At 31.5% G+C, this 23,339-nt stretch overlaps 2 protein-coding genes across 2 annotated transcripts; one reads left to right on the top strand and one right to left on the bottom strand.

Moving 5' to 3' along the window:
• The first annotated feature begins 4,209 nt into the window (after nt 1–4,209).
• Nucleotides 4,210–17,606, top strand: LOC148282027 (cytoplasmic polyadenylation element-binding protein 2-like). Its single transcript, XM_088225761.1, has 8 exons — nt 4,210–4,393; nt 5,398–5,469; nt 8,002–8,124; nt 8,357–8,469; nt 9,991–10,287; nt 11,698–11,799; nt 12,380–12,484; nt 15,334–17,606. Exons 1-8 carry the CDS (start codon nt 4,327–4,329, stop codon nt 15,448–15,450), a joined length of 996 nt encoding a protein of 331 aa, XP_088081887.1. The 5' UTR covers nt 4,210–4,326; the 3' UTR covers nt 15,451–17,606.
• Nucleotides 17,607–20,539: 2,933 nt separating this feature from the next.
• Ssu72 (Ssu72 CTD phosphatase) lies at nt 20,540–21,732 on the bottom strand. The gene has a single exon (XM_088225717.1). The coding sequence runs from the start codon at nt 21,444–21,446 to the stop codon at nt 20,862–20,864; it is 585 nt and encodes a 194-aa protein (XP_088081843.1). The 5' UTR covers nt 21,447–21,732; the 3' UTR covers nt 20,540–20,861.
• Nucleotides 21,733–23,339: the final 1,607 nt, after the last annotated feature.

Here is a 23,339-nt window from a genome sequence, read left to right as displayed (position 1 = left end):
GGTAACAGCTCAGGTAAATGGATTTATTTTTAAATGTGGTAATTAAATGTGGTTCTTTTCAGAATTGACAAACATGAACTAAAAAATTATTATAATCAAAATGTATTGTTGTTGAGAAATCCTAGAATAGAAAACAAAAGAATGTACTGGAAAGTTTTATTTGTTCTTCTTGAAATATTTTTAAATATCTCCGCGTTTTTTCCCATTACAAACAAAGGTTGATTTTATGGTGAATAATGAAAATACCTGCTTATTTTACGGGAAAAAAGGTTTTAATGCATACATATTTTAGCTTGTATCAAATATGGTAATTTTAAACTTCTTCATAAATTTGTGATATTGTTTGCATTATCTATTGATAAGTAATCACTGACTACTGAAGGCAAAATAATTACAAGTTAACAATTAATGTTTACATTGAGTTATTTAGATAAATACCATTTAAGTTAAAGTTATTGTTGTAGTGATTTTAGTTAAAAAATTACAAAATATGTGTTTTTGCATTGATGCTATTAGATCTTTATTTATTTTTAAATCATGGCTATCCTATGTCCGTGGTTCATAATAAATACACTGTAAACGGTAGGTATTATTCATAATTAATAACCTTATGTGGATATTCATACGTATAAATGATCTAAAATTTAAAATAATGTGAAAACATCTCTAGTATTCAATATTATACGAAGCAATTGAAAATATTTTCAATGGAATGTGAAAAGAAAAGCGCCAGAATGCCTTGCGTTTTTTCTGCATATAGTGTTGTAAATGTGCATATTAGGTAACACATAGATATGTGTTACTTTAATTACATATTGCACATAAGCTTGACAAAATGTTGAAATTACTACATAATTCAAAGCCGATATCCATAAAATTAGGAGAGCGAATGGACGAAGAATAAACGAATGAAATATTTGCAGTGCGAACATCGAAGGGTGCATAACTTAAAAAAATCACAATCAAACCCAATAATTTCCTGAGAGTATAAAACATCGGAAGGTAGTAAAATCTAGGAGTAGGTACAATATTTCATAGGTACTCTTCATCAATTTAACATAGGGGAAATGAAGTGCTTAGTTATGTGTTTTACTTAACATCACAGCTTATGTAAATACATTTAAAAAAAGTCATATAAATATTAAAGGGGAGACTCACATACTTCGACTTCTTGAAATTTCTTGATTTGGCGATCTAGCGGCAAAAAATATAAGCTTTCAGAATTAACCCAAAAATGTAATCATTTTATGGTCATTCTAGTTTGGCTGTGTTTTCAGAGATGTCTCTAAAAGTCACCGTAAAGGTCATTCAGAACGAAGTACTATTTAAAAACAAAACACTGCAACGCATTTTTTTTTTTTACAATTTTAAAAAATATATTTTTTTCTCAAATAATCCAAACACAAGATAATTGCTACCTTTTCTGACAGTTCAAAGAATGTTTTCTAAGATTAAATGTAAGGAAAAAGCATCCGAGACATGTTTATGTTTTAGAAATATACCAAAAAACATTAATAAAGTTACAGAATACATCTCACTAACCAAATATATTATTTAACTTCTTCCACTGAATAACAAAACTTCTAACTAGAAATTAATGTGTAACAAAAACGGGCCATCCGTCGATTTGTTATGTAGTAACTTTTTTTAACTGAGGTAGGCAGTCTGTGGCTAATTTTTTGCTTTTGCGCAAAACAAATTTTTTACGCACCGTCAAACGTGACAATTTTGCCCAGTTTTACCAAACTTTTACAATATCATAATTTTTTTGTATAGGGCTACTCCTATCCATTTTGTTGAATAGTGATAGGTAATGAAACTAAGCTGATTTGGTATTTTAATGTCACAATCAGCAATGCCAGATAATTAGCCACGTGACTCGAATCTCGGCCTTTGGCAGATAAGTGATTTTTAATACTAAATCAATTGAGTAGATATCCAATTTTGAAATCAACATCGATTTTTGATTACGTTTTTTCTTCATACTTGTCACACGTATATAATACTATTCGAAAGTGTGAGTGAAAAACAAAAATCGATTTTTCCCTAAATTTTGACCTGAATGACAAATTCTGTGACAGTCTTCTACATCAATGACATTCTTCTTCAAGTTAAGTCATGTCTTTCTCGGTCTTCCTTATTGTCTTCATTCATTAACATGCATTCACATGGTCCCTTAAGCTATTTTTTGCCATCCATTCGCTCTACATGTCCAAATTAACACATCACTCCATCATATTGCAAGGATCTTGATTTAGTCGATAATGCTTGTCTCAGTCTTATACAGGTGGCCGGAGAAGTGACGTCCAAAGGAAAAATGGAGACGCCTCGTGTTGAGGGGTATTCGAATCACCCCTATGTATGTTCCGCGATATTGCATAGTTTTCGAGTTATGATTTTTTAAATTGGTTTTTAAAAATTTTCGTCTGGATCGGTTTTCATTTTTAAAAAAATAATTTGTGGAAAGTTTTTTTGTTTTTTTTTTGCATCTTATTAAATTTAAATTGTGCTTTCACGCATAAAATAATCAGCTTCATAACATTAATAAAACCTACGGAAGTTTTGACTTAAAATTGAGAATTTACGTTCGAGCGAGTCGGACTTGAATTTTCAAGTTTAAATCAAAAATCCAAAAAGGTGATTTCATTGTTTTTAAATAACTTTGAAAACTGCTCTAGACTCTCAGCTTTCATAATAATACAAAAAAAGTATAACTTAACATTCGCTGAAATCAGCCTTCAAAGTTATTAAAGCGGAAAATTCCTAAGATAGTCATTTGATTAAAAAAATACATTATTGCAATTTTTATCATTCCCAAGGCAAAAATGATAAAAAGTGTGTAAAGTAAATAAAAATGTAAGAAAGCTATGATCTGGATATTTTAAGTTTAATCATGAATATTTTCTCCGAAATGTTTTCAAACATTGGGTTGTCCGTTAATTTTTTTTACCTTACATGTTTATCGTGTTTATGAATATATATTGTATACCAATATTGTATTGCCCTTGTTTGTCTTTGCTACATAGTTTTATGTTATTTTTGTTAAGTTTCTTGCATACACTCGTATGTTTCTTTGTGTAACTGTTGTAATTGACTAAGGCCGTATCCATAATAAATAAATTGACATGTTCAACTGTATTTATTAATGTAATTTATATAGATGGTGTAGAGTACTATGTTTTATGTTTCTTATACTATGTTTTCTTACTATTTTGGATGTATTAACTATGTATGCTATTATGTATTGTCACAAAAATGTTTTCTTTTTATGTAGGTAGGGTCCCAAATAAGTTTTTTTTAAATAACTCCTGGGGTCTGATTTTAAGTCCGTATCACAAGTTAACGCTGAAATCAGCTCGGCCGCGCTTTAATTTAAACATAAATACAAATCCGTATTCTAGGCTGGTATTCCAAACGCTCTCGTGCCCGTATTATCTCGTGTATTTACATACAAAATACAAGAAAAAAACTGTTTTCTAGTGCCGCGAGAGTGGTTCAGAATAGCACCCCTGTTAACACGAGCTTGTGTTAAATTATCGCGAACTTAGAATCAGACTGCTAGGATTATAATATCTACTATATGTATTATATGTTTTATTGGTAAAAAAAAGTATCCGCCCTAAACAACATTTTAAAATTTACTTATTTCTCTATAGCATTTTAAATAGGATTTTAGGAAAAAAAAGGCAACCTCAAAACGACATAAAATTAGAATAAATCGTAATAAAATAAAAAAGTGGTCGGTGGTACCCCATTTTATCACTTTGAATGCGTGGGGTATTTGAACTCTCAGTACATATCAATTTACTTATCTCAAAACTTGAAGAGACGGGGTCGGTAGTAAATCTTCGTGATCACTCGGGAGATTTTATCTTCAACCGTATTATCATAATAAAGGTATGTCACTCTAGTACCGAGAGGTACGTGTCTCCTTGGTACATATCGATGTACCTACCTTAAACTTGAAGATACAGAGTCAGTAGTGTATCTTCCTAATCGCTCAGGAAAGGTCATCGTCAACTATACTGTCAAAGCGAAGGTATGACCTGTGTATCTTCCGATTGTGATTATTGCCCTCCTGATCCAAACGGTTAACCAACCAGCCCCGTTAATATATATATATATTTTTTTTTGAGTACTTCATGAAGAGTTTTGTTTAATGGCAATAATAGTAAGCGCGATAGAATAATTTTCAAAATGATTGTGAATGCATTTCTGTGCATTTATTTTTTCAGTACTTTACCGCCAGTTATAACTTTCGTGTCATTCAAGTTTTCAGTATTATTTTATTATAAATATATTTTGCTGTAATTTAACAGTATACACATGGCGTTTAGACTAGTGCCCCCTTCAACAACGTACATCCGAATTTCACACAACAATTCGAAAAGAAGTGAGCATTTAATTTTCCAATTTTTCAAAAATTTTCTTGTTGCTACGGAGACATGATTTTCCACAAATTAACTTATTTTAAATTTGATTTTACCTCATTAACACAAAATCATGTTATCTGATATTAAATGAGGATTTTTATAAAAACCTTTCTTTCCGTAGCACGTATGAATGAGAGTATTGTTATAAAAGGAAAAGAATAAAAAATGCATATTGTACATACAAAACGATATTTGTATTTTTCACGCTTTGTAATTCAATGTTCATTTTATTTACAAAAAAATATAGCCCAGATCCTCAGATGCACAACGTAATTTTGAAAAAAAAAATTCTTTGAAATGGTGTAAAAATGGCGAAAAAACCAGATTACCGCGTTTTTACATAAAAAAAAAAAAAATTACCACTCCGGTTTCGAATTTTTCTAAAATATTATTTTCTTATATATACTTCCATATTCATTTATAGCAATGCATAGGTCATTGTTTTATATTAACGCAAGGAACATACAAAATATAGATAATAATCCTGTGTTTTTTATAGTTAACATATTTCAAATATTTTTATAAACCCGTAACCCGGTAAAAAAAATGTAACCCGTAAAATTGAAGCGCGTGTATTCAAATTTTCAAGATCATCAAAATATAATACATTTGGATTTACAATAACCTAAATGCAATTAAAACAATCCGATATTATCAAATTACCATTTTTTTAAAATATAACAGTTGAATCAAATAAGAATAATACGAATCCCGAATTTTTTATTTTTCAGTTGTTCATTTTGGTAATTTTTTAGTTGGTACAAAATAGTTTGAAAAATGCAGCCAATGACGAATCAAAATCCCTGTAAATGTCCATATTTTCATTTTCGATTCTCAAAGAAATTCTCTATCTTAGTTGAAAATTTTATCTTTGTGAACTATCTGAATGGTTTAACCAAATATTGGACATAATTCATAATTTGTTAACATTTGTTTGCGTAAGTAATGTTTTTTATATTCGCAGTAAAATATCCATTCTTTCTGGGCCTGGAGGAGCAGGGAATAGGGGCGGCGGGGGGTGACCACCCTTCGCCTGGTAATTTTGATTTATTTTATTTTTTGTACCGTATTAACAAATTTATGCAAAAATTATAATGGCAACTTTAAATAATATTTTACTATGGTTTTTTTCTAGGAATATTTTTCTAAAAATCAGTTTCGCACCTCTTAATTTTTAATTTGTACTTTTAAATAATGAAGTTGATAACAGCTCAGTACAATAAAAAAGTACTAAAAAATTTTTTTCTTGTACTTAATATTGATTCTTACCATTCTAAAATGTATGGAAAAACCATGTAAAATATTAAATAGGTAATTAAAAATATATTTTACCTATGTCGTCATTGCTCACAACTTAATTGGCTAATCATAAACATAAACTCATATCCACATATATAATATATTCTATGTATATATTAAAAATGCATTGAAAAATGTTTTTTTACAGTTAAGCCGTTGCAATTTTAAGTCACTATTTTAAAAAATCAACCATAATATAAAATTTAATTTAATAAACAATATTGTAAAAGGGGTTCAAATTTTAAAATAGTCACCTGAAAAAAGGGAAACTTTAAAATATTTTAAATCAATAAAAAAAACGTTCGTCATAAATTTTTGTTGATAATTTTAATACTCCGAAATTGATTTCTTGCGTCTGTCACTTCTACTCGCGCACTGGAATTTAAGCCTTATTAACGTGGTATCAACGCTAAATCAGGGTCATTTTCGTCAGGTAAAATTTGGCAAATCGCTATCCCAGTAATTTAATCTCCGTAAGCTAAAACTGTAAGAACGGATTGTCAAATAAATGTAAAAATTAAAAAAGTTAAGAGATTTCAATTAAATAGTTGCGGCGAAAGATAAATAATAATTAATTTTTAGATAATTCTCTATATATTTGTAATATTATTACAATATTTACCTCTCAATTTTTTTTTTTAATGAGTTACTAGAATATTTTTCATTTACTTTAAATTTATTAGAATTATTCATAAATTTTTAAATTATCCGATTTTCGATTATAATTCAGGAATATTTTTATTTGGGCATAAAATTTAAATGACTACAAAAATATTAAATTTTCATAAATGCCAATAAATTAAATTATTTTTTACATGGTGAAAATAATTCAATTATATCAAAAATAACATAACTTTGTTTTATTATTTTAATTATTATGGATAACTTATATAAGTATTGCAATTTTTTTAATTTAAATTGTGTATAACTAATATAGAGCGCATCTGAGATCCTAATTTACCAAGGGCCTAAGAGCCAATCAGCTGAGGCCGTTGAACAAGACTATGACAGATTAATTAGTAGGGCTGATTTAATAAGGTCAAAAGAACAGATGCATCAGGGCCCGTAGGGCCGATTCAGTGAGGCCTTAAGGGCCGAATTTAGTATAAAATAATTTAAATTACAGATATTTCACTTTTCAATTTTAATTGCTTACTAACCAAAGTTTTTTTATAGATTTTTAATTTACCTATTTTGTGTGGCATTATTTTATGTGAGAGATTCTTTTTACTACATTCAGACGGCTCTGAAGAGCGTGGCCACCACACTGCATCTGAGGACATAAGTCTATTTGGCAGTGCCCACATACACGGGAAAATTGGTCATTGCCAAACGAAAAAAGCAGCCAGAAGGAGCTCTCTGGCTATCTGGTAGCCTTAGCGTCTAGTACTGTAAGAAGGTAATCCAGAAGTACATAATATACACTTCATTGGATTGAGTAAAAGATAGACGTGAATTGTTCACTGACTGGGATTTAATTAATTGTACATGATCGATTCGCCGAAATGATAACAAAACCTTTTAAAAGCCTTGAAATTCAAGGCACTAGATTTATATATCCAACAGGACCTATAACAGGGCCAAATATAGTAGCGAGAATCTCCATTTAGTAATCATAGAGGGAAAATACCACTGGATGTGTTCAAAAGATTGGTTAAAATATCCGCAGCAGTACGAAGGGGAATTAAATATTTAAATTATTTAAATATTTAACTCTTGTGTGGCTATGATGTCACATTGGTCTAGATAGAATACAAGACTACATATCTCGTCATATTTTGCTATAACAGGCCATAATTATTTAGTTATTTTTGTAAATAATGAAAAATATATTATTATACACTATATAAAAATGCATTCAATTTATGTTTTTAAATACATGTATTTCAAAATATCTCATCTTCCACTTATGAAAAAATAATGATATTACAGCACCGCTTCCAGAGAGATTTTTTGCCTTTTAACAGTTTAAAGTTATTACTTACATGTTAAGTGAAATAGTTATGATTTTATATTAAGTTATTTTCTACAGTGCTTTATATACTTTGAACTGTTTATTGTAATAGCCCTCGGGCGTTTATTAAATAAATAAAAAGTGTCTTTACACCGCAAAACTTCATAGTTTATAAGCATAAGACTGATAATCTTGCCTTCATGACGTGAAGTTAGATGAAGTTAGACAAATCAATATTTGATACGATCGATTGATATTTGATACCATAAGGAGCGGATAAGGGAACAGTGATAGTAAAGTTTACAATGTCCTCAGGTCTGTCGGGCATGATGTCTCCCGATTGCTCATCTTCAACCAGCACGGGCTCAGAGGGGGGCCCTGTGGAGCGCTTCTCGAGGAAGGTGTTTGTGGGAGGTCTACCCCCAGACATCGATGAAGGTAAAATAAGATGCGGAGATCTCTAGGTGGCCTAAATTTTTTTTATTTAATATAATTAAGTATATTATGGTAAAATATGTGTTTATCTAAAGATTCGCCCTTATACAGACATTTAGTTGCTGTGATTATATTTTTATACTTGCATATTAATATTTAATATGTAGGTATGATATTTATGAAAATTGAATAAAGAAATAAAACAAAAATAAAAATTCTGAATTTTTTGTGGCAGATGAAATAACTTCTTCATTCCGTCGATTTGGCCCCCTGGTAGTCGACTGGCCACACAAAGCTGAGAATAAGACTTTTTTTCCTCCTAAGGGATACGCCTTTCTACTCTTCCAGGTAAAGTTTCATGGTGCGACCCTCTAGATAGAATCATTATAAATAAATTTAATCATAGAATCTCACCCATTTATTTTAACTTCCTGGCAGGCAGTTCTCTCATTCCATCGTAAGGTACAAATGCTGCACCTACATTAGTAAAAAGATCCTCAATTTAACCTGTTCTGTGTCAGGCAGAGTTTGGTCATGGAAATTGTAGTCTATCTGGTATCGTCCTGTGGGATAAGTAAGTGAGAAAATGTTTCCGGTTCCTTGATAAAACCAGGTCGAAAGTGAGATTCTTCTTAACCTCATAGGGAGCTGAATAGCTTCTCTGAATTCTGAGGTTGAGTCACATAAAGCCGCCAAGAACTTGAGCAGACACCAAGCCGATATTTCTGTAACCTTTGCAAGACATGATGGCTAGTTTTCATTGAATGAAGTCCAATTTCTTTCTTTTGACTTAGAATTGAATTAAGATTTACCAGTATTATTATTAGTGTAAAAAACATGCTCCTGTGTTCTTATCTGTTCTCAAGACAAGGAAACACTACTTCCCTTTGATGGGAAAGGAGGGCACAAAATATTTGTTCGGTTCATTCCCAGAGACATGACAATATACAAAATTTACTAACCATTCTGTACATTCTCTCGAAGAGAGTTCGGTAAATACCGGTCATGGTATTTATGGGCACCCCTGAAAATCTCCCATTTCTCGATCCAAGAGCTAACAAACAAACCTTTACAGACAATGTTCTCTTTGCAATATGATGTCGGACTCTCTTCACTTCCTTTGCCACCCCTGTAGACATCGACCCGCATTTGTCAACGTTCTCGTCTAGACTAATAAATATACATATGCTAACACCTGAAATAAGTGGAAAAACTAGCCACCAATCCTGCTTTGCTTCGTCGGCCTCGTGGTGTAGTGGTCAGCGCATTTGCCTACCACCCAAGAGGTCTAGGGTTCGATTCCCGACATGAAATATTTATTTTAAAAATGTGTTTTTACTCAAGAATATTTCATAGTCCCCGGACTGGCACCTTAAGCGTAAGACTGATCATATAACCTTTATGTAACAATATGATCAAGATATGCTGCGATTGATTTACCAATGCAGTGCCCTATGCACCGTTAGGTGCGGAAAGGGAATGATGATGATAAATCCTGCTTTAAATTCCACTGCTGATTGTTTGATTTGTTTTTTGTATAGATTCTATGAATACATTGAGAACAATATTCTGTGTGTATTATATTTGTTTTATGTCACCCATCAATGGGAGGAGTAGGCTCCCATACCTTTAGTTGGGTTAAGAATAAAACAAATTTATGATTAAGTGTTATGAAGTGAATGCTGATTCAATTAATACTGCCACGGCCGATCTCTCCTTTTACTAAATGTAACACAACATTACATCACCGTTTCCAGAGGGAGACTTCAACATTCCTTCTCAAGGATTTTCCCTCTGTCAAAATATTTATCAACTTGAACATTTGCAAACATAACTGTTTGGGCTAAAACAAAGTGTGTTTTTCGGCAGGAGGAGAGCTCCGTGCAGCGCTTGATTGAGGCATGCATTTCAGAAGAAGAGAAACTGTACCTGTGCGTGTCCTCGCCCACCATTAAGCTTAAACCCGTGCAAGTTCGACCATGGCGCCTGCAGGACGCTGACTGCGTACTAGACGTACGGGCCTCGCTGGATCCGCGCCTCACGGTGTTCGTGGGCGGCGTCCCGCGCCCGCTGCGTGCGCTCGAGCTGGCCACCATCATGGACCGCCTGTATGGGGCCGTATGCTACGCCGGCATTGACACAGACCCCGATCTTAAGTATCCCAAGGTATCAACCAATTTTTTTTGCCTTGAATGGAATAAATTTCCTTGGCATATTATATGACGTACATGGCGAGTAAAAAAAGGATATATCTTTCTTCAATGGCGCTTCAGACCAAATCGAGCCTTAGCTTTCTTCAACTTTTGCCTCCTACTCCGGCACCATTTTCCAATTTGCAACTTGTAGAAGCTGTGCTAGGTCTTCAAATCCTTCTTCCCCCTGGATGTCCAGTCATGATTCTCGTAGGTACCCGCACATTTGGCATTCTTTGTACGTGTCCAGCCCATCTTAACCTTGCACAGTCTTAATGTGTTGAGATATTAGAGGCTTCATAAATGCTGTACAATTCATCATTTCGTCTACTGCGCCACCACAAAGAACTCTACTTTTGAATATGTCCAGTGCTGAAGCAGACTTTTCTGTCAGGGTCAATGTCTAGTAAGATGTACTTAAACTGAAATAAATTTGGGATTTGTGGAAGCGAGATATCTCGTGCATAGCAGTGTGATACGAGTATTTGTAAGTAAATATTCCGATTATTTTTTACCACTTTCTGAACCTATCTAAATGAATAAAGATCATTCTGTTTTTGAGTTCGCATAATGAGTATCTTCTTACAACACATGTCCCCATTTAAGGTTTATTGGCGGTGATACTGCAATACCGTATAACTATCAATTAAATTTTTTGGCAGGGGAACCTAAAAAGCGTCTTGTTAATATAATACTTACGATTTTAATCAACCAAAAATACCACTGGAGCATCAGAAAAACGATCATTATTTATAATAAAAATAGCAGTGTATGGAATGTATTAAAGTAAACCATTTTCATTTAAAAAAAACAGGATATGTATTTTTTTAAATTATTATTTTTTGCACTACAAGAGGCCAGAAGGCCCGGCCCAATCACAGTGGTGAATTACAGTACAATACAAGCAGGCTTGAGAAAAATTTATTTCACATTAGATTTTTTTTTCACCGAGAATCAAACCCGGAACCTTTCGTGTGTGAGCCAAGCGTCTTAACCACTTCACCACGACGATTGCAGTATCACTGCCGATATGTAAATAATTTTGTAATTACTTGAGCATGTTTTTAATTTTAAATTAAATGTTAAATTAATTTCAGTTTTGTTATTTTCTTCCTTTATAATACTATTCTTGTACTTGAAATAATAAAAATATTTAATTCATAAACTTAGCATGTAATATAATATGGAAACTTCACTGGTTCATTACAATTAAGTCAAATTTAATTAAAACTATGAAACTGTACTGTATGTTTCCTAAATAAAAGTTGTTTTTTTTTAAAAATATGTTTTTCTCAATAACATTCCAAAATCAGTTAAATTTAGTTGATTCTTATGTAATTTCCGGTATGTTTCGTAAATATTTTATTTCCTATTATTTTTGCAGGGTGCAGGACGTGTGGCGTTCAGTAACCAGCAGAGTTACATCGCCGCCATCTCGGCCCGGTTTGTGCAGCTGCAGCACGGGGACATTGATAAACGAGTTGAGGTCTGTTCATTCATGTATCTTTATTAAGTACATTATGGACACTTGTCCTACAAACTTGTAAAGAAACCCCAATAATATTGCGTTTAGGAAATTTTCAAAATATGAAATTACATGTTGATAATTTAATTAATTGAAAAAACAAATATTTTGATACTAATAAATATCTAATGAAAAATGTAACGATTAGTTTTGTTATGTTATCGCTTTTCTGAAATGTAATAAATGCAATCATACATCCATAATAATTTTTCTTATCATTGGAGGCCTTGTCACTGTCCAGAATAGTGACATGTATTCGAAGTGTCCATTTTTTGTATGATTTCTTCCAGTATTAGCTTTCATTTGTGCATTCCGGAATTCTCACTTTCTCAGTAATTTGACACCGGTAAGCTAAGACTAGAAGAAAGGATATTCAAATAAGAGTACAAGTTGAAAAGATCAAAAGTTTAAACGATGTGTTGACCTTATATATGTAAGGCGTAAGTTGTAGAATTTTAAGGAAAGACCAAGTATTTTGGTTTAAAAACATTTTCCAACTAATGTAGTAGGATAGTAGAGTACAGGTATTTCGGGATTGCAGGTGAAGCCGTACGTGCTGGATGACCAGATGTGTGATGAGTGTCGTGGAGTGCATTGTGGAGGAAAGTTCGCCACCTTCTTCTGTGCCAATGTCAATTGTCTACAGGTAGATCACCATATTCTTACACATTTATTAATTACACACTAAATTAATATTTGCGTGGTCACGGGGTCAAAGTCACACTTTGGCAAAATATCTATGAGGTAATTAAAAATTACCTTTATTTTATCTGAGTAAAACGATTTATGCCAAAGGACATCCCCTTGAATGAAAAAACAGTAGAAAATATGGCTTATTTTTTATAATAATGCTTTTTCACAGTAAATTTTTAATGATTAAATATTTTTTTTAATTTTCTACTTGCAGATTTTATTTTGACCTTACTGAAAGTTAAGACTTATGCGTAATAGCCTAATTAGTTTATTTTCATCATAAATATGTACAGAAAGAACACAAAACTGTACATGGCGAGAATGAACGCTAACGTGGGACAAGGACGACCAAGGAAGACGCGGCGTGATCAGATAAACCAAAATCTTAAGTCTGGTTATATCAAAAGTAGACAGAACCAAAGGGCATGTACGAGAAGATGGATGAATGTGGAAGAAACTAGAAATGTATGCCAGGATAGATGTGTGTGGTGGTCCATTCTCTCTGCCTACCCCTACGGTGAAATGGCGTAATGGTAGTTGTAGTCGAACACAAAACTACATGATTGTTTATGTATCCATGTGGATCCACTTCAATAATTATAAATTGATTTGTTATAATATCAAAGTAGCACTTCATTAGTAATCTATTTTGCGTCACACAATATTGTGAAATACCAATCTATCATAATGCGCTAAAGTCTAAAGCATATATGGGCAACCACCGGCCCTCCCTAGCTATTTTGCCAGGCCCTCAAACATCTCAGCAAAGTAATAGAGAAAGAAATGAATAGTTCCAGGGAGGGATTAAATAATGGAGATGGCACGGGTGCTTGCAATGCTCATTTTCTTCCTTGTGGTGGCTTATTTAGATGATTTTGATATTTCAAGTCTTAATTTTAAAATAATGCAAAAAAACATAAGGAGTATTCATCATAACTTTAATGAATTCCTAACGTTTTGTGATGGTCTTAATTTTGAATTTGAAATTATTATTTTTAGTGAATGTTGGCTTTATGATGCTTAGGTCCCCAAATATATACAAAATTATCAGGAATTTTATACTATTAATAACTTTAACCAAAACTGTGGCAATGTTGTCTATGCTAAAGATAATATTCACATTAAAATCTAAGAGATTAATTTCACCTATGCCAACTGCCTTAAAATGATTGTAAATAACTCTTTTTGTATTATTGCCATTTACCATTCACCAGCTACCCAAAATATAGACAACTTCCTAACACAATTTGTCAAATTTTTTAATTATATTAAATCGATGAAAACGCAAATAATAATTGGAGATTTAAATATCAATATTAATCAAAAGATGACTCAACAAGCATCAGACTATCTATGTTTTCTTGTTGAATATGGTTTTGAAGCTACTATAGATAACACAATCATGACCCGAATTCTATTATACAAATTTGTAATAAAATGGTTACTGGATTTAGGTAAAGAAAAATCGGAAAACTTACTAAAAAACATTCACAAAAAACAAAAAGTATATGTATTGTATAAATTTATAATAAATTAACAAGTAGGTAGTCATGTGATTGTTTATTTTTGCATAAAAATGTGTGCCTTAAAACAGGTTGTACCTAGTTAGGCAGACTAGACATAATCCAGAGAAATCTATTACCCAGGTATGTATGTAGTAGATAAGGAAATTGTCATTTTTGTTAATAAACCATTATTATTTTTATTATTCCACTAGTTCATGATCACTAGCGTTCGCTATATTTGCTCGTCCGATGGACGCTGATGTAAATAATGTGCTGGCAAATTTACAGATGAAACTTATTGAGCTTCAGGTGGATTTAGTGCTAAAATCACAATTTAACAACATTGCTTTGACGGTTTTTTATAAATTATTTGTAGTTAAAGAAAAATATACAAATTTACACGCATTTTCAGAAAAATCATTTGTCTTTTTGGCAGCACATATACGAGTGAACAGTTTTTTTCGAGGATAAAACACACTAATTCAAACGATAACAGGTGAAAATCTCGAAAATTCTATGTGATTATCCTTAAGGAGTTATAAACAGTTAGAACCTTGCGAGAATAAGAGAGGCGTCGGAAGACCTAAACAAATATGGTTAGACGACATAGCCCCTGTGTAGGGGGTAACAATTGGCTGCAGGCAGCAACTGAACGAAAGAAATGTAAGGGTATGGAAAAGGTCTATATGTAGCAGTGGAGGACAGAAGGCCGAAGAAGAAGAAAAAGATTATGTCGTTGATTATAAAAATGAAAATATATAAAAGAAGTAGCAACGTGAGTTGAGGAAATATGGATGTTCAAATAAAGGCAGAATGGTGAATGTTACACAGTGTTTAATGTGGCCACTTAAACCAGCCAATAACAGGTCATAAGCCTTGTAAATGTCTAGACTTCCATATTTCCTTCTCAAAAATGTTTTCCCTCTCTGTTGCAATAAATTAAAAAAAGTGGCAACGTGTTTTATTCAATTTAATATTACTTTATTATGTTAAATAATTTGGTCCGGCCCTTGACTCGGAGACAGAATGATAATTTGGCCGGACACCTGGGAAAGGTTGCCCATGCCTGCTCTAAAGCGTCCTTAAGTTGTAAAAAATCAAGTGAGCAGCTTAAAGCTGAAAAATAAACAAATCTTAACAAGAATAAAAAGTCTTATGAGGTTTTGGATGGATTTATACAAATCTTGGTTCAATTTAAAGATCGATTATTGATTAGAGTCCTGAAAATTTCTCTTTCTTTGTGTGGAACAAACATATTAATTAGAGCATAGGTATAATAGTGTGATTGTGATTGCAGTATTTCTGCGAGCACTGCTGGGTGATTTTTCACAGCCAGCCAGGGAGAGAGTTCCACAAGCCGCTGGTCAAGGAGGGAGCTGACCGCCTGCGTGCCGTGCCCTTCCGCTGGTATTAGAGTCATGCATTTTTTTGAAAGATGAAGATTTTATTTAATTATTTAAATAATCTGTTATGTAATATTATAGTAAATTCTTTAGTAAATAAAAAATAAAACCCAATTAAAGTGAAAAAAATCAATGCCAATTTCACTATTCCTGTCAAAATTTTGGCAGAGTATTTTTTTTACTCTAGTTTTTAAGTGATATATTTAATTTTGAATAGTTCAACTTCTTTGTATGGTTATTTATTTTTGTAATACAAAAATGATATAATATTTTAATATAATTAAGTATTTCCATACATTTCTTAGATTTTCCAGCCGTTCGGATGAACAATGAGGTTTTCAAAGTTATTATGCCATGTGCCATATGCAGTCTTTTCCAATGTTTCGGATCACATCACAGTGTCTGTCATTAGGTTTGATATTATTTATGTAGATATATATTATACGACATTATATACCGTGTTGTATAGATTAACAAGCTGCATATTACAACGACTGCAATATGGTACAAATCCCAAGTACACGATATTACATTGCTGTAATGCATACCGAAACATTGGAAAAGAGTGCGAAGAGCACACGACATAATAACCCAGAAAAACTCATTGTGCATTTCTGTACATATCAATAGGGACGAAACATATATAACTGATTTTTTAAAGCTCTTTAAATGAATCTTTTAATCCCGGTGAGTACAAAAGACTGAATTTTACATAGATTTAATTAAAAAATTATTTCATTTCACAAAATCGATAAAAATCTATAAATTTGTATCAGAATTTTAAAACCATAAAAACTTTTCTCAAAAAAGTATTTTACAATGTTTAAAGCAACACTCCAATTTAGTACAGACAGGTGAACGAATTTTCATTATTGGACGTATGATTTGTATTCAAGGGACAAGAAAGATGTTTATTGTATTGTTTTGCAAATGGTTAATTTACCAAACCAACAATACAATTTACATCAGAAAAAAGCTTATGAAAAGTACATTGTTTTTTAACAGAACACCTAGATAATTAATAATAGACAAAAATACAATATAATTCAATTAAATTATCACTTTACTTTTCCAAATAATTGGCTTTTTGTTTCTGATGCGGTATCTGAAGAATGGTTTTTCAAAACATCAAGGATATTTAAATGTCATTCTTACCTATTGCAAAGAAATTAAAAAGATGCTTATTGAAATAATCAAAATGACAGTTTCATCACACATTAGATTAAAAAAAGTTACTAATAGTGCCCATTAATTTATTGATGAGATTTTAAAATTTTAACATTTTACTACCCAAGTATTTATAATCCGAGAGAAATGAAAGTATTATTGGGACAAATGTTCTTTTAAAATACACTTTTTGCATGCATTTTAACTGCTTGTCTATTGAGACATATATTAATATTGTCATTTGATCTGTGTTAATATGTAAACCTACTTTTGTGGCAATTTTAAGAAATCAATCTATGGATATGTTTTTTTCATTTTGATTTTTATAACTTTGTTTCCTGTAAAAGTTAAAATAATTGCTTAGTACAACAAATATTTATTTAATTGGAATATGTTATCATTTTAGAAATTGGAAATGACGAATAATAGTATAAATGAAATCAAATTATAAAATAACATTAAATGTTATTAAATATTTGTATATAACCACTTACTGAAATTTCTATGTCTTTCATTTTCGAGACGTACCCGTCTGTTAGTCAGGACACGAAATAAAACCAACATGCAAAACCCACTATGCACCTTCACCATAGTTGTTGCACAAAAATATAAAACCAAAATGCCATGCGTTGCATCGCAGACGGGTACGTCTCAAAACCGGTAGACATAGAAAAGTCGGTAAGTGGTTAAATACAAATATTTAATAACATTTAGAAAAATGTTTGACCACAAAGTTAATATTTTAAATATCAATAATAATAAAATATTAACATTTCAATTGAATTTGCATTATACAAATCAACAAACAAATTAAATAATAATTTGCCCAAATTATTCCTCTTTATTATTTATTAACGTAGATGATACAATTGTAAAATAAATAATATGTTTTTCACTGTTATTGTTTCAAATATATACATTTTATTTATTGCTGAATCTTATACTATTAAGTTATTCAAGTGCTTTGTGTGAAAAGTAACTATCTCATTAATTTATCTTTTCCGGCAAAATAATTTATTTTCTTCTTAAATCTTATTAAAATGTAATTTTCTTGTTTTAATTGTTTATAAATATAATTATAAATATTTGAAAAAATGTTTTTCATTGTAGTTTTTGTACATACGCAAAGGATATTGAAAATGATGCACAATAGTTATTGAATCAGTATTACTAGTAAAATGAAGTAAACGGTTGACAATGTGGTACAAAAACTAAGAACGATATTTAAATGGAAAGAGGAATATAACATGCTTTGTTAAAAAAATATAGGTACAGTCCATTCAAATCTTTAATAAACTTTGCTTATGTTTCCATATAAATCATGCAAACATTGGTTCTCCAACGAGCACAGACACAGGATCATTAAAATTTGAACGCGCTGTATTTGTTTCTATTATTCATAAATTATACTCGTATTTATAATGAATTTTGAAAATTATGTTTTTGATGCGCTTCAGAGGTCAGAAAACAGATAAATCTAATGACAGTGAATAAAGCGGTTGGTAGAAGGTATGTTGAAATAAAAAATGTATATAATGAATGTAAAAAGAGAGTAGAACAAGTAGTGAAAAAACAATAAAAAACACCCGGGTACTTAAATTTCTCTCATAGTTAAAAACAAAAATTTTACTGTCCATAAAATAAAAACCGTTTAAAATATTTTCATAATTTTAATGATCACTTGCCAAATTAATACGGTTAATAAGTATATGTTTCATGGATTTGGGAAGTTTCCATCCCTGCGCTTTATTTCTTTCACGAAAATATATTTTCAATTAAAATAATACTTTTGAATGTTTTTTATTTGGGGGTTAAATTCTTTTTCTACAGTGACTACACTTAACACTGACAAACGCTTGTATAAAAAAACCGGTTTTTTAAATAATGAGGGTTGCTCTCTTTTTCTCAAATACGGTTGATTTCAATAAATCAATTCAGTGGCAGTGATTTTATGAAATTTTCAGTTAGGTAAATGTTAGGTAACCGTCGGATATTGAATTACTAACCGGTATCCAGCTGGATATTGAGCTACTATCCGTTATCCGGGTAGTAAAATTAGGCTGGATACTGGATTTCCGTTTATCTCTAGTAACAAGGTGTCAAAATGAGAATTGCCGAAGGAAAGGAAATCAAAATGACCAAGAAAGCCCAAAAAAATATCAAAATATTGAGTTCTCCAGAATTGGAGAGTGATAAAAAAATCCCATAACAGTAATGAAAGTGGATCTATGATAACAGTAAAAGGAAAAGATTTTAACAGAAAAATTTCTTGCTATAAAACAGAAGCTTTTCTGCGCATTTTTTTTTCTCTTATTTATTATGGATAACTTATATAGCGCCATTTTCGTAATAAAATACCTCAAGGGCGCTTTACATGGTGATTCTATTGTTAAATTAATTTAATTGAAGCTTTTAAATTTGTAATTTAATTAAAATAATTTATTTTGTTGTCACGTGCTACGGATTTATTCAAATGATTTAGAGAACAAGTGGGTTTTAAGCTTTTTCCGAAACATCACTTCACTTTCACAGCCTCGCACCTCTGCTTTCATGCCATAGGGCCTGCGACCGCATATGCGCGTTCACTAAATTTAGTGCGCTTTGCACCACAACAGGCCAGGAGGCCCAATTACAGTGTTGAATTACATCACAGAATACCCACACGGGCCATTGCTTCTCTGTACAAGGACAGCGCAGCATGTGTTAGGGTAAAAAAAACTCACATCGTGGTTTGACATTCCTAAATGAGTCAAACAGGGATGTGTGGTGTAACCATGGCTTTTCAAAGTACGTATTGATAATTATATGAAAGAACTGAAATCTTTGACTGGGAGCAAAAATGGGTGATTTAACTGTCAATTGTCTTTTGTATGCTGATGATGCCGTGTTTCTTGTTAGCAAACAAAAAGGACCTGCAATACTTGTTAACAAGAGTCTACAATATATGATAAAACAAATGTGATAATTTTTGAAAGAAGTAAAAGTATGATTAAATATGAGATTACTGCGAATGGGGCTATACTGAAATAGGTGAAGAAATTTGTATATCTAGGAAGTATGTTTACTAGGGATGGAATGATTGAGAAAGAAGTTGAAAGGAGGGTGAGTGCCGGGAACAGAGTGAACGACGCACTTAAATCAACCTTGACAAAAAAATGTTTGTCGAAAGAGGGAAAATTAGCAGTTCACAATAGAGTCCTGGTGCAGACCCTGATGTATGGGAGTGCAGAGTGGAATTGGAAACACAAGGATAAAAGTGGGCTGAATGCTGTCAAAATTTGATATCTCAGGCGAATGTGTGGAAAAATGATGTACAAATATTGAGATCCGTACATAATGTAAGGCTAAGAGAAGTATTATCAACAAAGTAAAAAAAGGAGGTCTGCATTTTGTACATGTAGAGCGAATGAACAGTAAAATAATGACTAAAAAGATTTATAATGCCAATGTTAAAGGATGCAGAAATCGAGGAAGACCGGGAAAGATATGGCATGACTAAATCCAACAAATATTTTAAGATGGACATGTCAGAAGTCGGAATAATCGGCCTATGAAAGTGATGCAAAGAAAGAGTGATATGGGAAACAACATGATAATCTCTTTTTTGATTATGCTTTGTAATTTTAGAGATAGGGAATTCATTTAGTGGTTTATTCTTGATAAAACTATTTTGGAAAAAGTATAAGTTAAACTTTCGATGGCGATTATATTTTCACTTGGAGCTAAGGTCGCTTATGCTAGAAACACTATTGTAAAGGGGAATAATATGTAAAGTTTTAATGAATTAGTCTGTAATAATTATATTAAGATCTTCGTATTTTATTTCAACTGATCCCAGAATGGATGTGAAAAAAAAACCAAGTTAAATGAGTTTTTAGACAATTAACTAAAATTTGGGTATCATAATCAAGAAAAGTAAATGAAACAAAAACATTTGCGCTTTATATCAGTTTATTTATAGTTGATTAAAAGTCTAAAGCTGTACAGTAAAAAGTATGAAAATTCTATTGGAAGAATGGATCGTAGCAACCATTATTATAACATATAAAAATATAAGTCATATTGCGAAAAATCGTGTCAATATTTTCAGTCTTCCTTCAATAAAAAAATTTCTGAATTTGATTTTTCACAGTGTATGTAATGATAAACAATTGATAATATAGAGATGAAAATTATGAATAATAATATAAATAAAAAAAAAACACAAATTTACCAGAAGATTAACATAAAACAAATCGTATGGAGTTTATAACTATTAATAAAACAAAACACAATTCAAAATTGACCTATTACATTTGCCTTCAAATTCATGAAGTAATTCATCGATATCATTATCTAAATCAGAGCTCTGTGCCATTATCGAAACCATATCACTTATTAGAAATGCTCCGATGGTAGCTTCTTCGTGGTTATCTTGAATGTCAATATTGATTATATGCACAGGTTGACTATGGCGTGAGGGCTGAGAGGAAAGCCATTCTACGACTTGATCATACACCCTTTCTTCACATGTAATTATTACATCGAACCTTTCTTCCGAAACCTGGAACTTTTCTGGGTGAGGTTTTATTCTTCTATTTCTGTCTAACATATGAAGAAGACCATTTTGTGTGTAGAAAGATTTATCTTTTTCCATCAAATCGTTGTATATATCGTCATACAGCACTCCGAACTCGTAACAATTCGGTCTATCAGCAGAAACACCAGGTAACTTGACTTTTTCTCCAGTACCAAATGATTTCACTCTGAATCCTTTCTTGGCTAGGAAAGCGTGAGCTTCCATGCTACGGTTCATGTTGGACGAACAAATGACAGCGACGTATAAATCTGAATCAGTCATTTTTAATTATAAAATAACCCCTCAAATATAATAATAGGGATGATTTTAACTGAATCCGCTGCTTTTAAAAGTTGTATCCATTGATTGTCAAACGGGTCCAAACAATAAAATTTCTAAATCCCAGTTCATGTTAATTTGATAACTAATAAGGCAAGATTGTGTTGTTGATATATTTATCATAATTTTATTAACGAATATGGCAGAAAAATGTGATTAATACGAACACAAACTTATTTATATTAAACCGGGTTCCCAGCAAAAGTGACGTTTACTGCATGCTGAAACAGAGAATAGAAAGTCAGAGAAAATAACCAAAGATGAACGCGTATTTCGATGAAGCACACACTCAACCATAAACAATTGTCGACTGTAAAAATAATAACACGACCAAAAAAATGTTCAGAGCCTATACAAATTTTATAATAAATTGTAAAACACAAAAATATATGTAAAATCATTGATAATAATTATTTAATTACTCCATCACGATAATGGCTTTATCTTTTTAAAAGCCAAAGCGCAGCACGAAAAACAGATGATAGTTCTTTAATGTAAATGGGCTGTTTAGCATAATAATTATTTTCTCTGAATACATAAGTCTTGACATTGTAATAACGTATGTTTTGATTTAAGATCTGATCATTTTATTAAACAAAAAAATAATTTAATAAATTGTGTTTCACAGTGTATTGGGAGAAAAATAAAAATACCGTTCTCTATGTGAAATAAAACCAGAATCTCAGAAAAGTAATTTCAACTCGATAGCTACTCTCAGATAAAAATAATGAAAAAGATAATCAAGTGTCACTAAAAATAATTTTAATTATTTTTAGTGACACTTGATTATCTTGATATTAAAAACAATTATGTCACAAAAAATAATTTTACTCTTTTTTTAAGGTCCCGGTTGATCATTTTTTTTAAACAACTCTTTTTTAGATAAAATGTCCTCCTCAATAGTTATACGTTTGTTGATGCATTCTTCTTCGTTGTCGGATTCGTTTATTTCAATTGCAGGGACATTATGGCATGACAAGCCCCGACAGAAATGACAGTGAACAGAGCACTTTGGCCCTGTTTTCTGGCACGTGCAACCTCGTCTAGTGCACCTTCTACGGCACTTGCAAGAAATGAATTTTAAGAGAGCTTGAGGAGCTTGGTCTTTTAGTGAAAAGGCCATGAAAAAACGAAGAACGAAAACGAGCTTGGTCTTTTGTTGAAGTGACGGGTTTTTTTTTGTATCAATTGACAACTGAACTGAATTGAATAAAGGTTCTAAAGTGCTTACGTAATTTTACTATGTAGAGTATTTTTATTAACGTAATTTTAATATGTAGAGGTATATTGATGATTTAAAATGAACAACATTAGCTGCAAGATTGTTAAATGGCTAAACTTCCATAACTCTTCTTGATTAATATATTTTGATAAGCATAGTTTTACTTTTGATTGGTCCTTGAGTTGAAATAAATTAATATGATTATAAAATCTAATCGTCAAAAAACAGTGATAATTTATTAGATGTTAACAAAACTATTTTCATATATTATTTAAATTAATGGCCTTTTGTGTATCCCGACTTGCTGGAAATTGAATCCGTGTCAAGTCGGGACGGGACATAGGTTTTTTTTAATTTGTTTTAAACATTTTAACTTCCGCTAATACAAAAATGACATAATAAGAAGTTGGAATATTAAAAAAAAAAAAAAAAAAACAAATTATCCACCACAAAAAAGAATCATACTTTCATACTTATAATATCGATCGATAAGATCGATTTTTAATTTTAATTTTATGAATGTAAAAGGAGTTTGTATTTTTGTCGCGTAGCAATAGATCGACGTGATTTTTGCATAGAAATAACTGGAGAGCTGACGAGTGTCATACCCTGCT

This window comes from Micrasema longulum, unplaced genomic scaffold, assembly GCF_059751315.1.
Source record: "Micrasema longulum isolate JH-2025_06_02 unplaced genomic scaffold, ASM5975131v1 h1tg000383l, whole genome shotgun sequence".
NCBI lineage: Eukaryota > Metazoa > Arthropoda > Insecta > Trichoptera > Brachycentridae > Micrasema > Micrasema longulum.
Note: the sequence above shows the minus strand (reverse complement) of the source record. Positions and strands in the feature narration are given on the sequence as shown.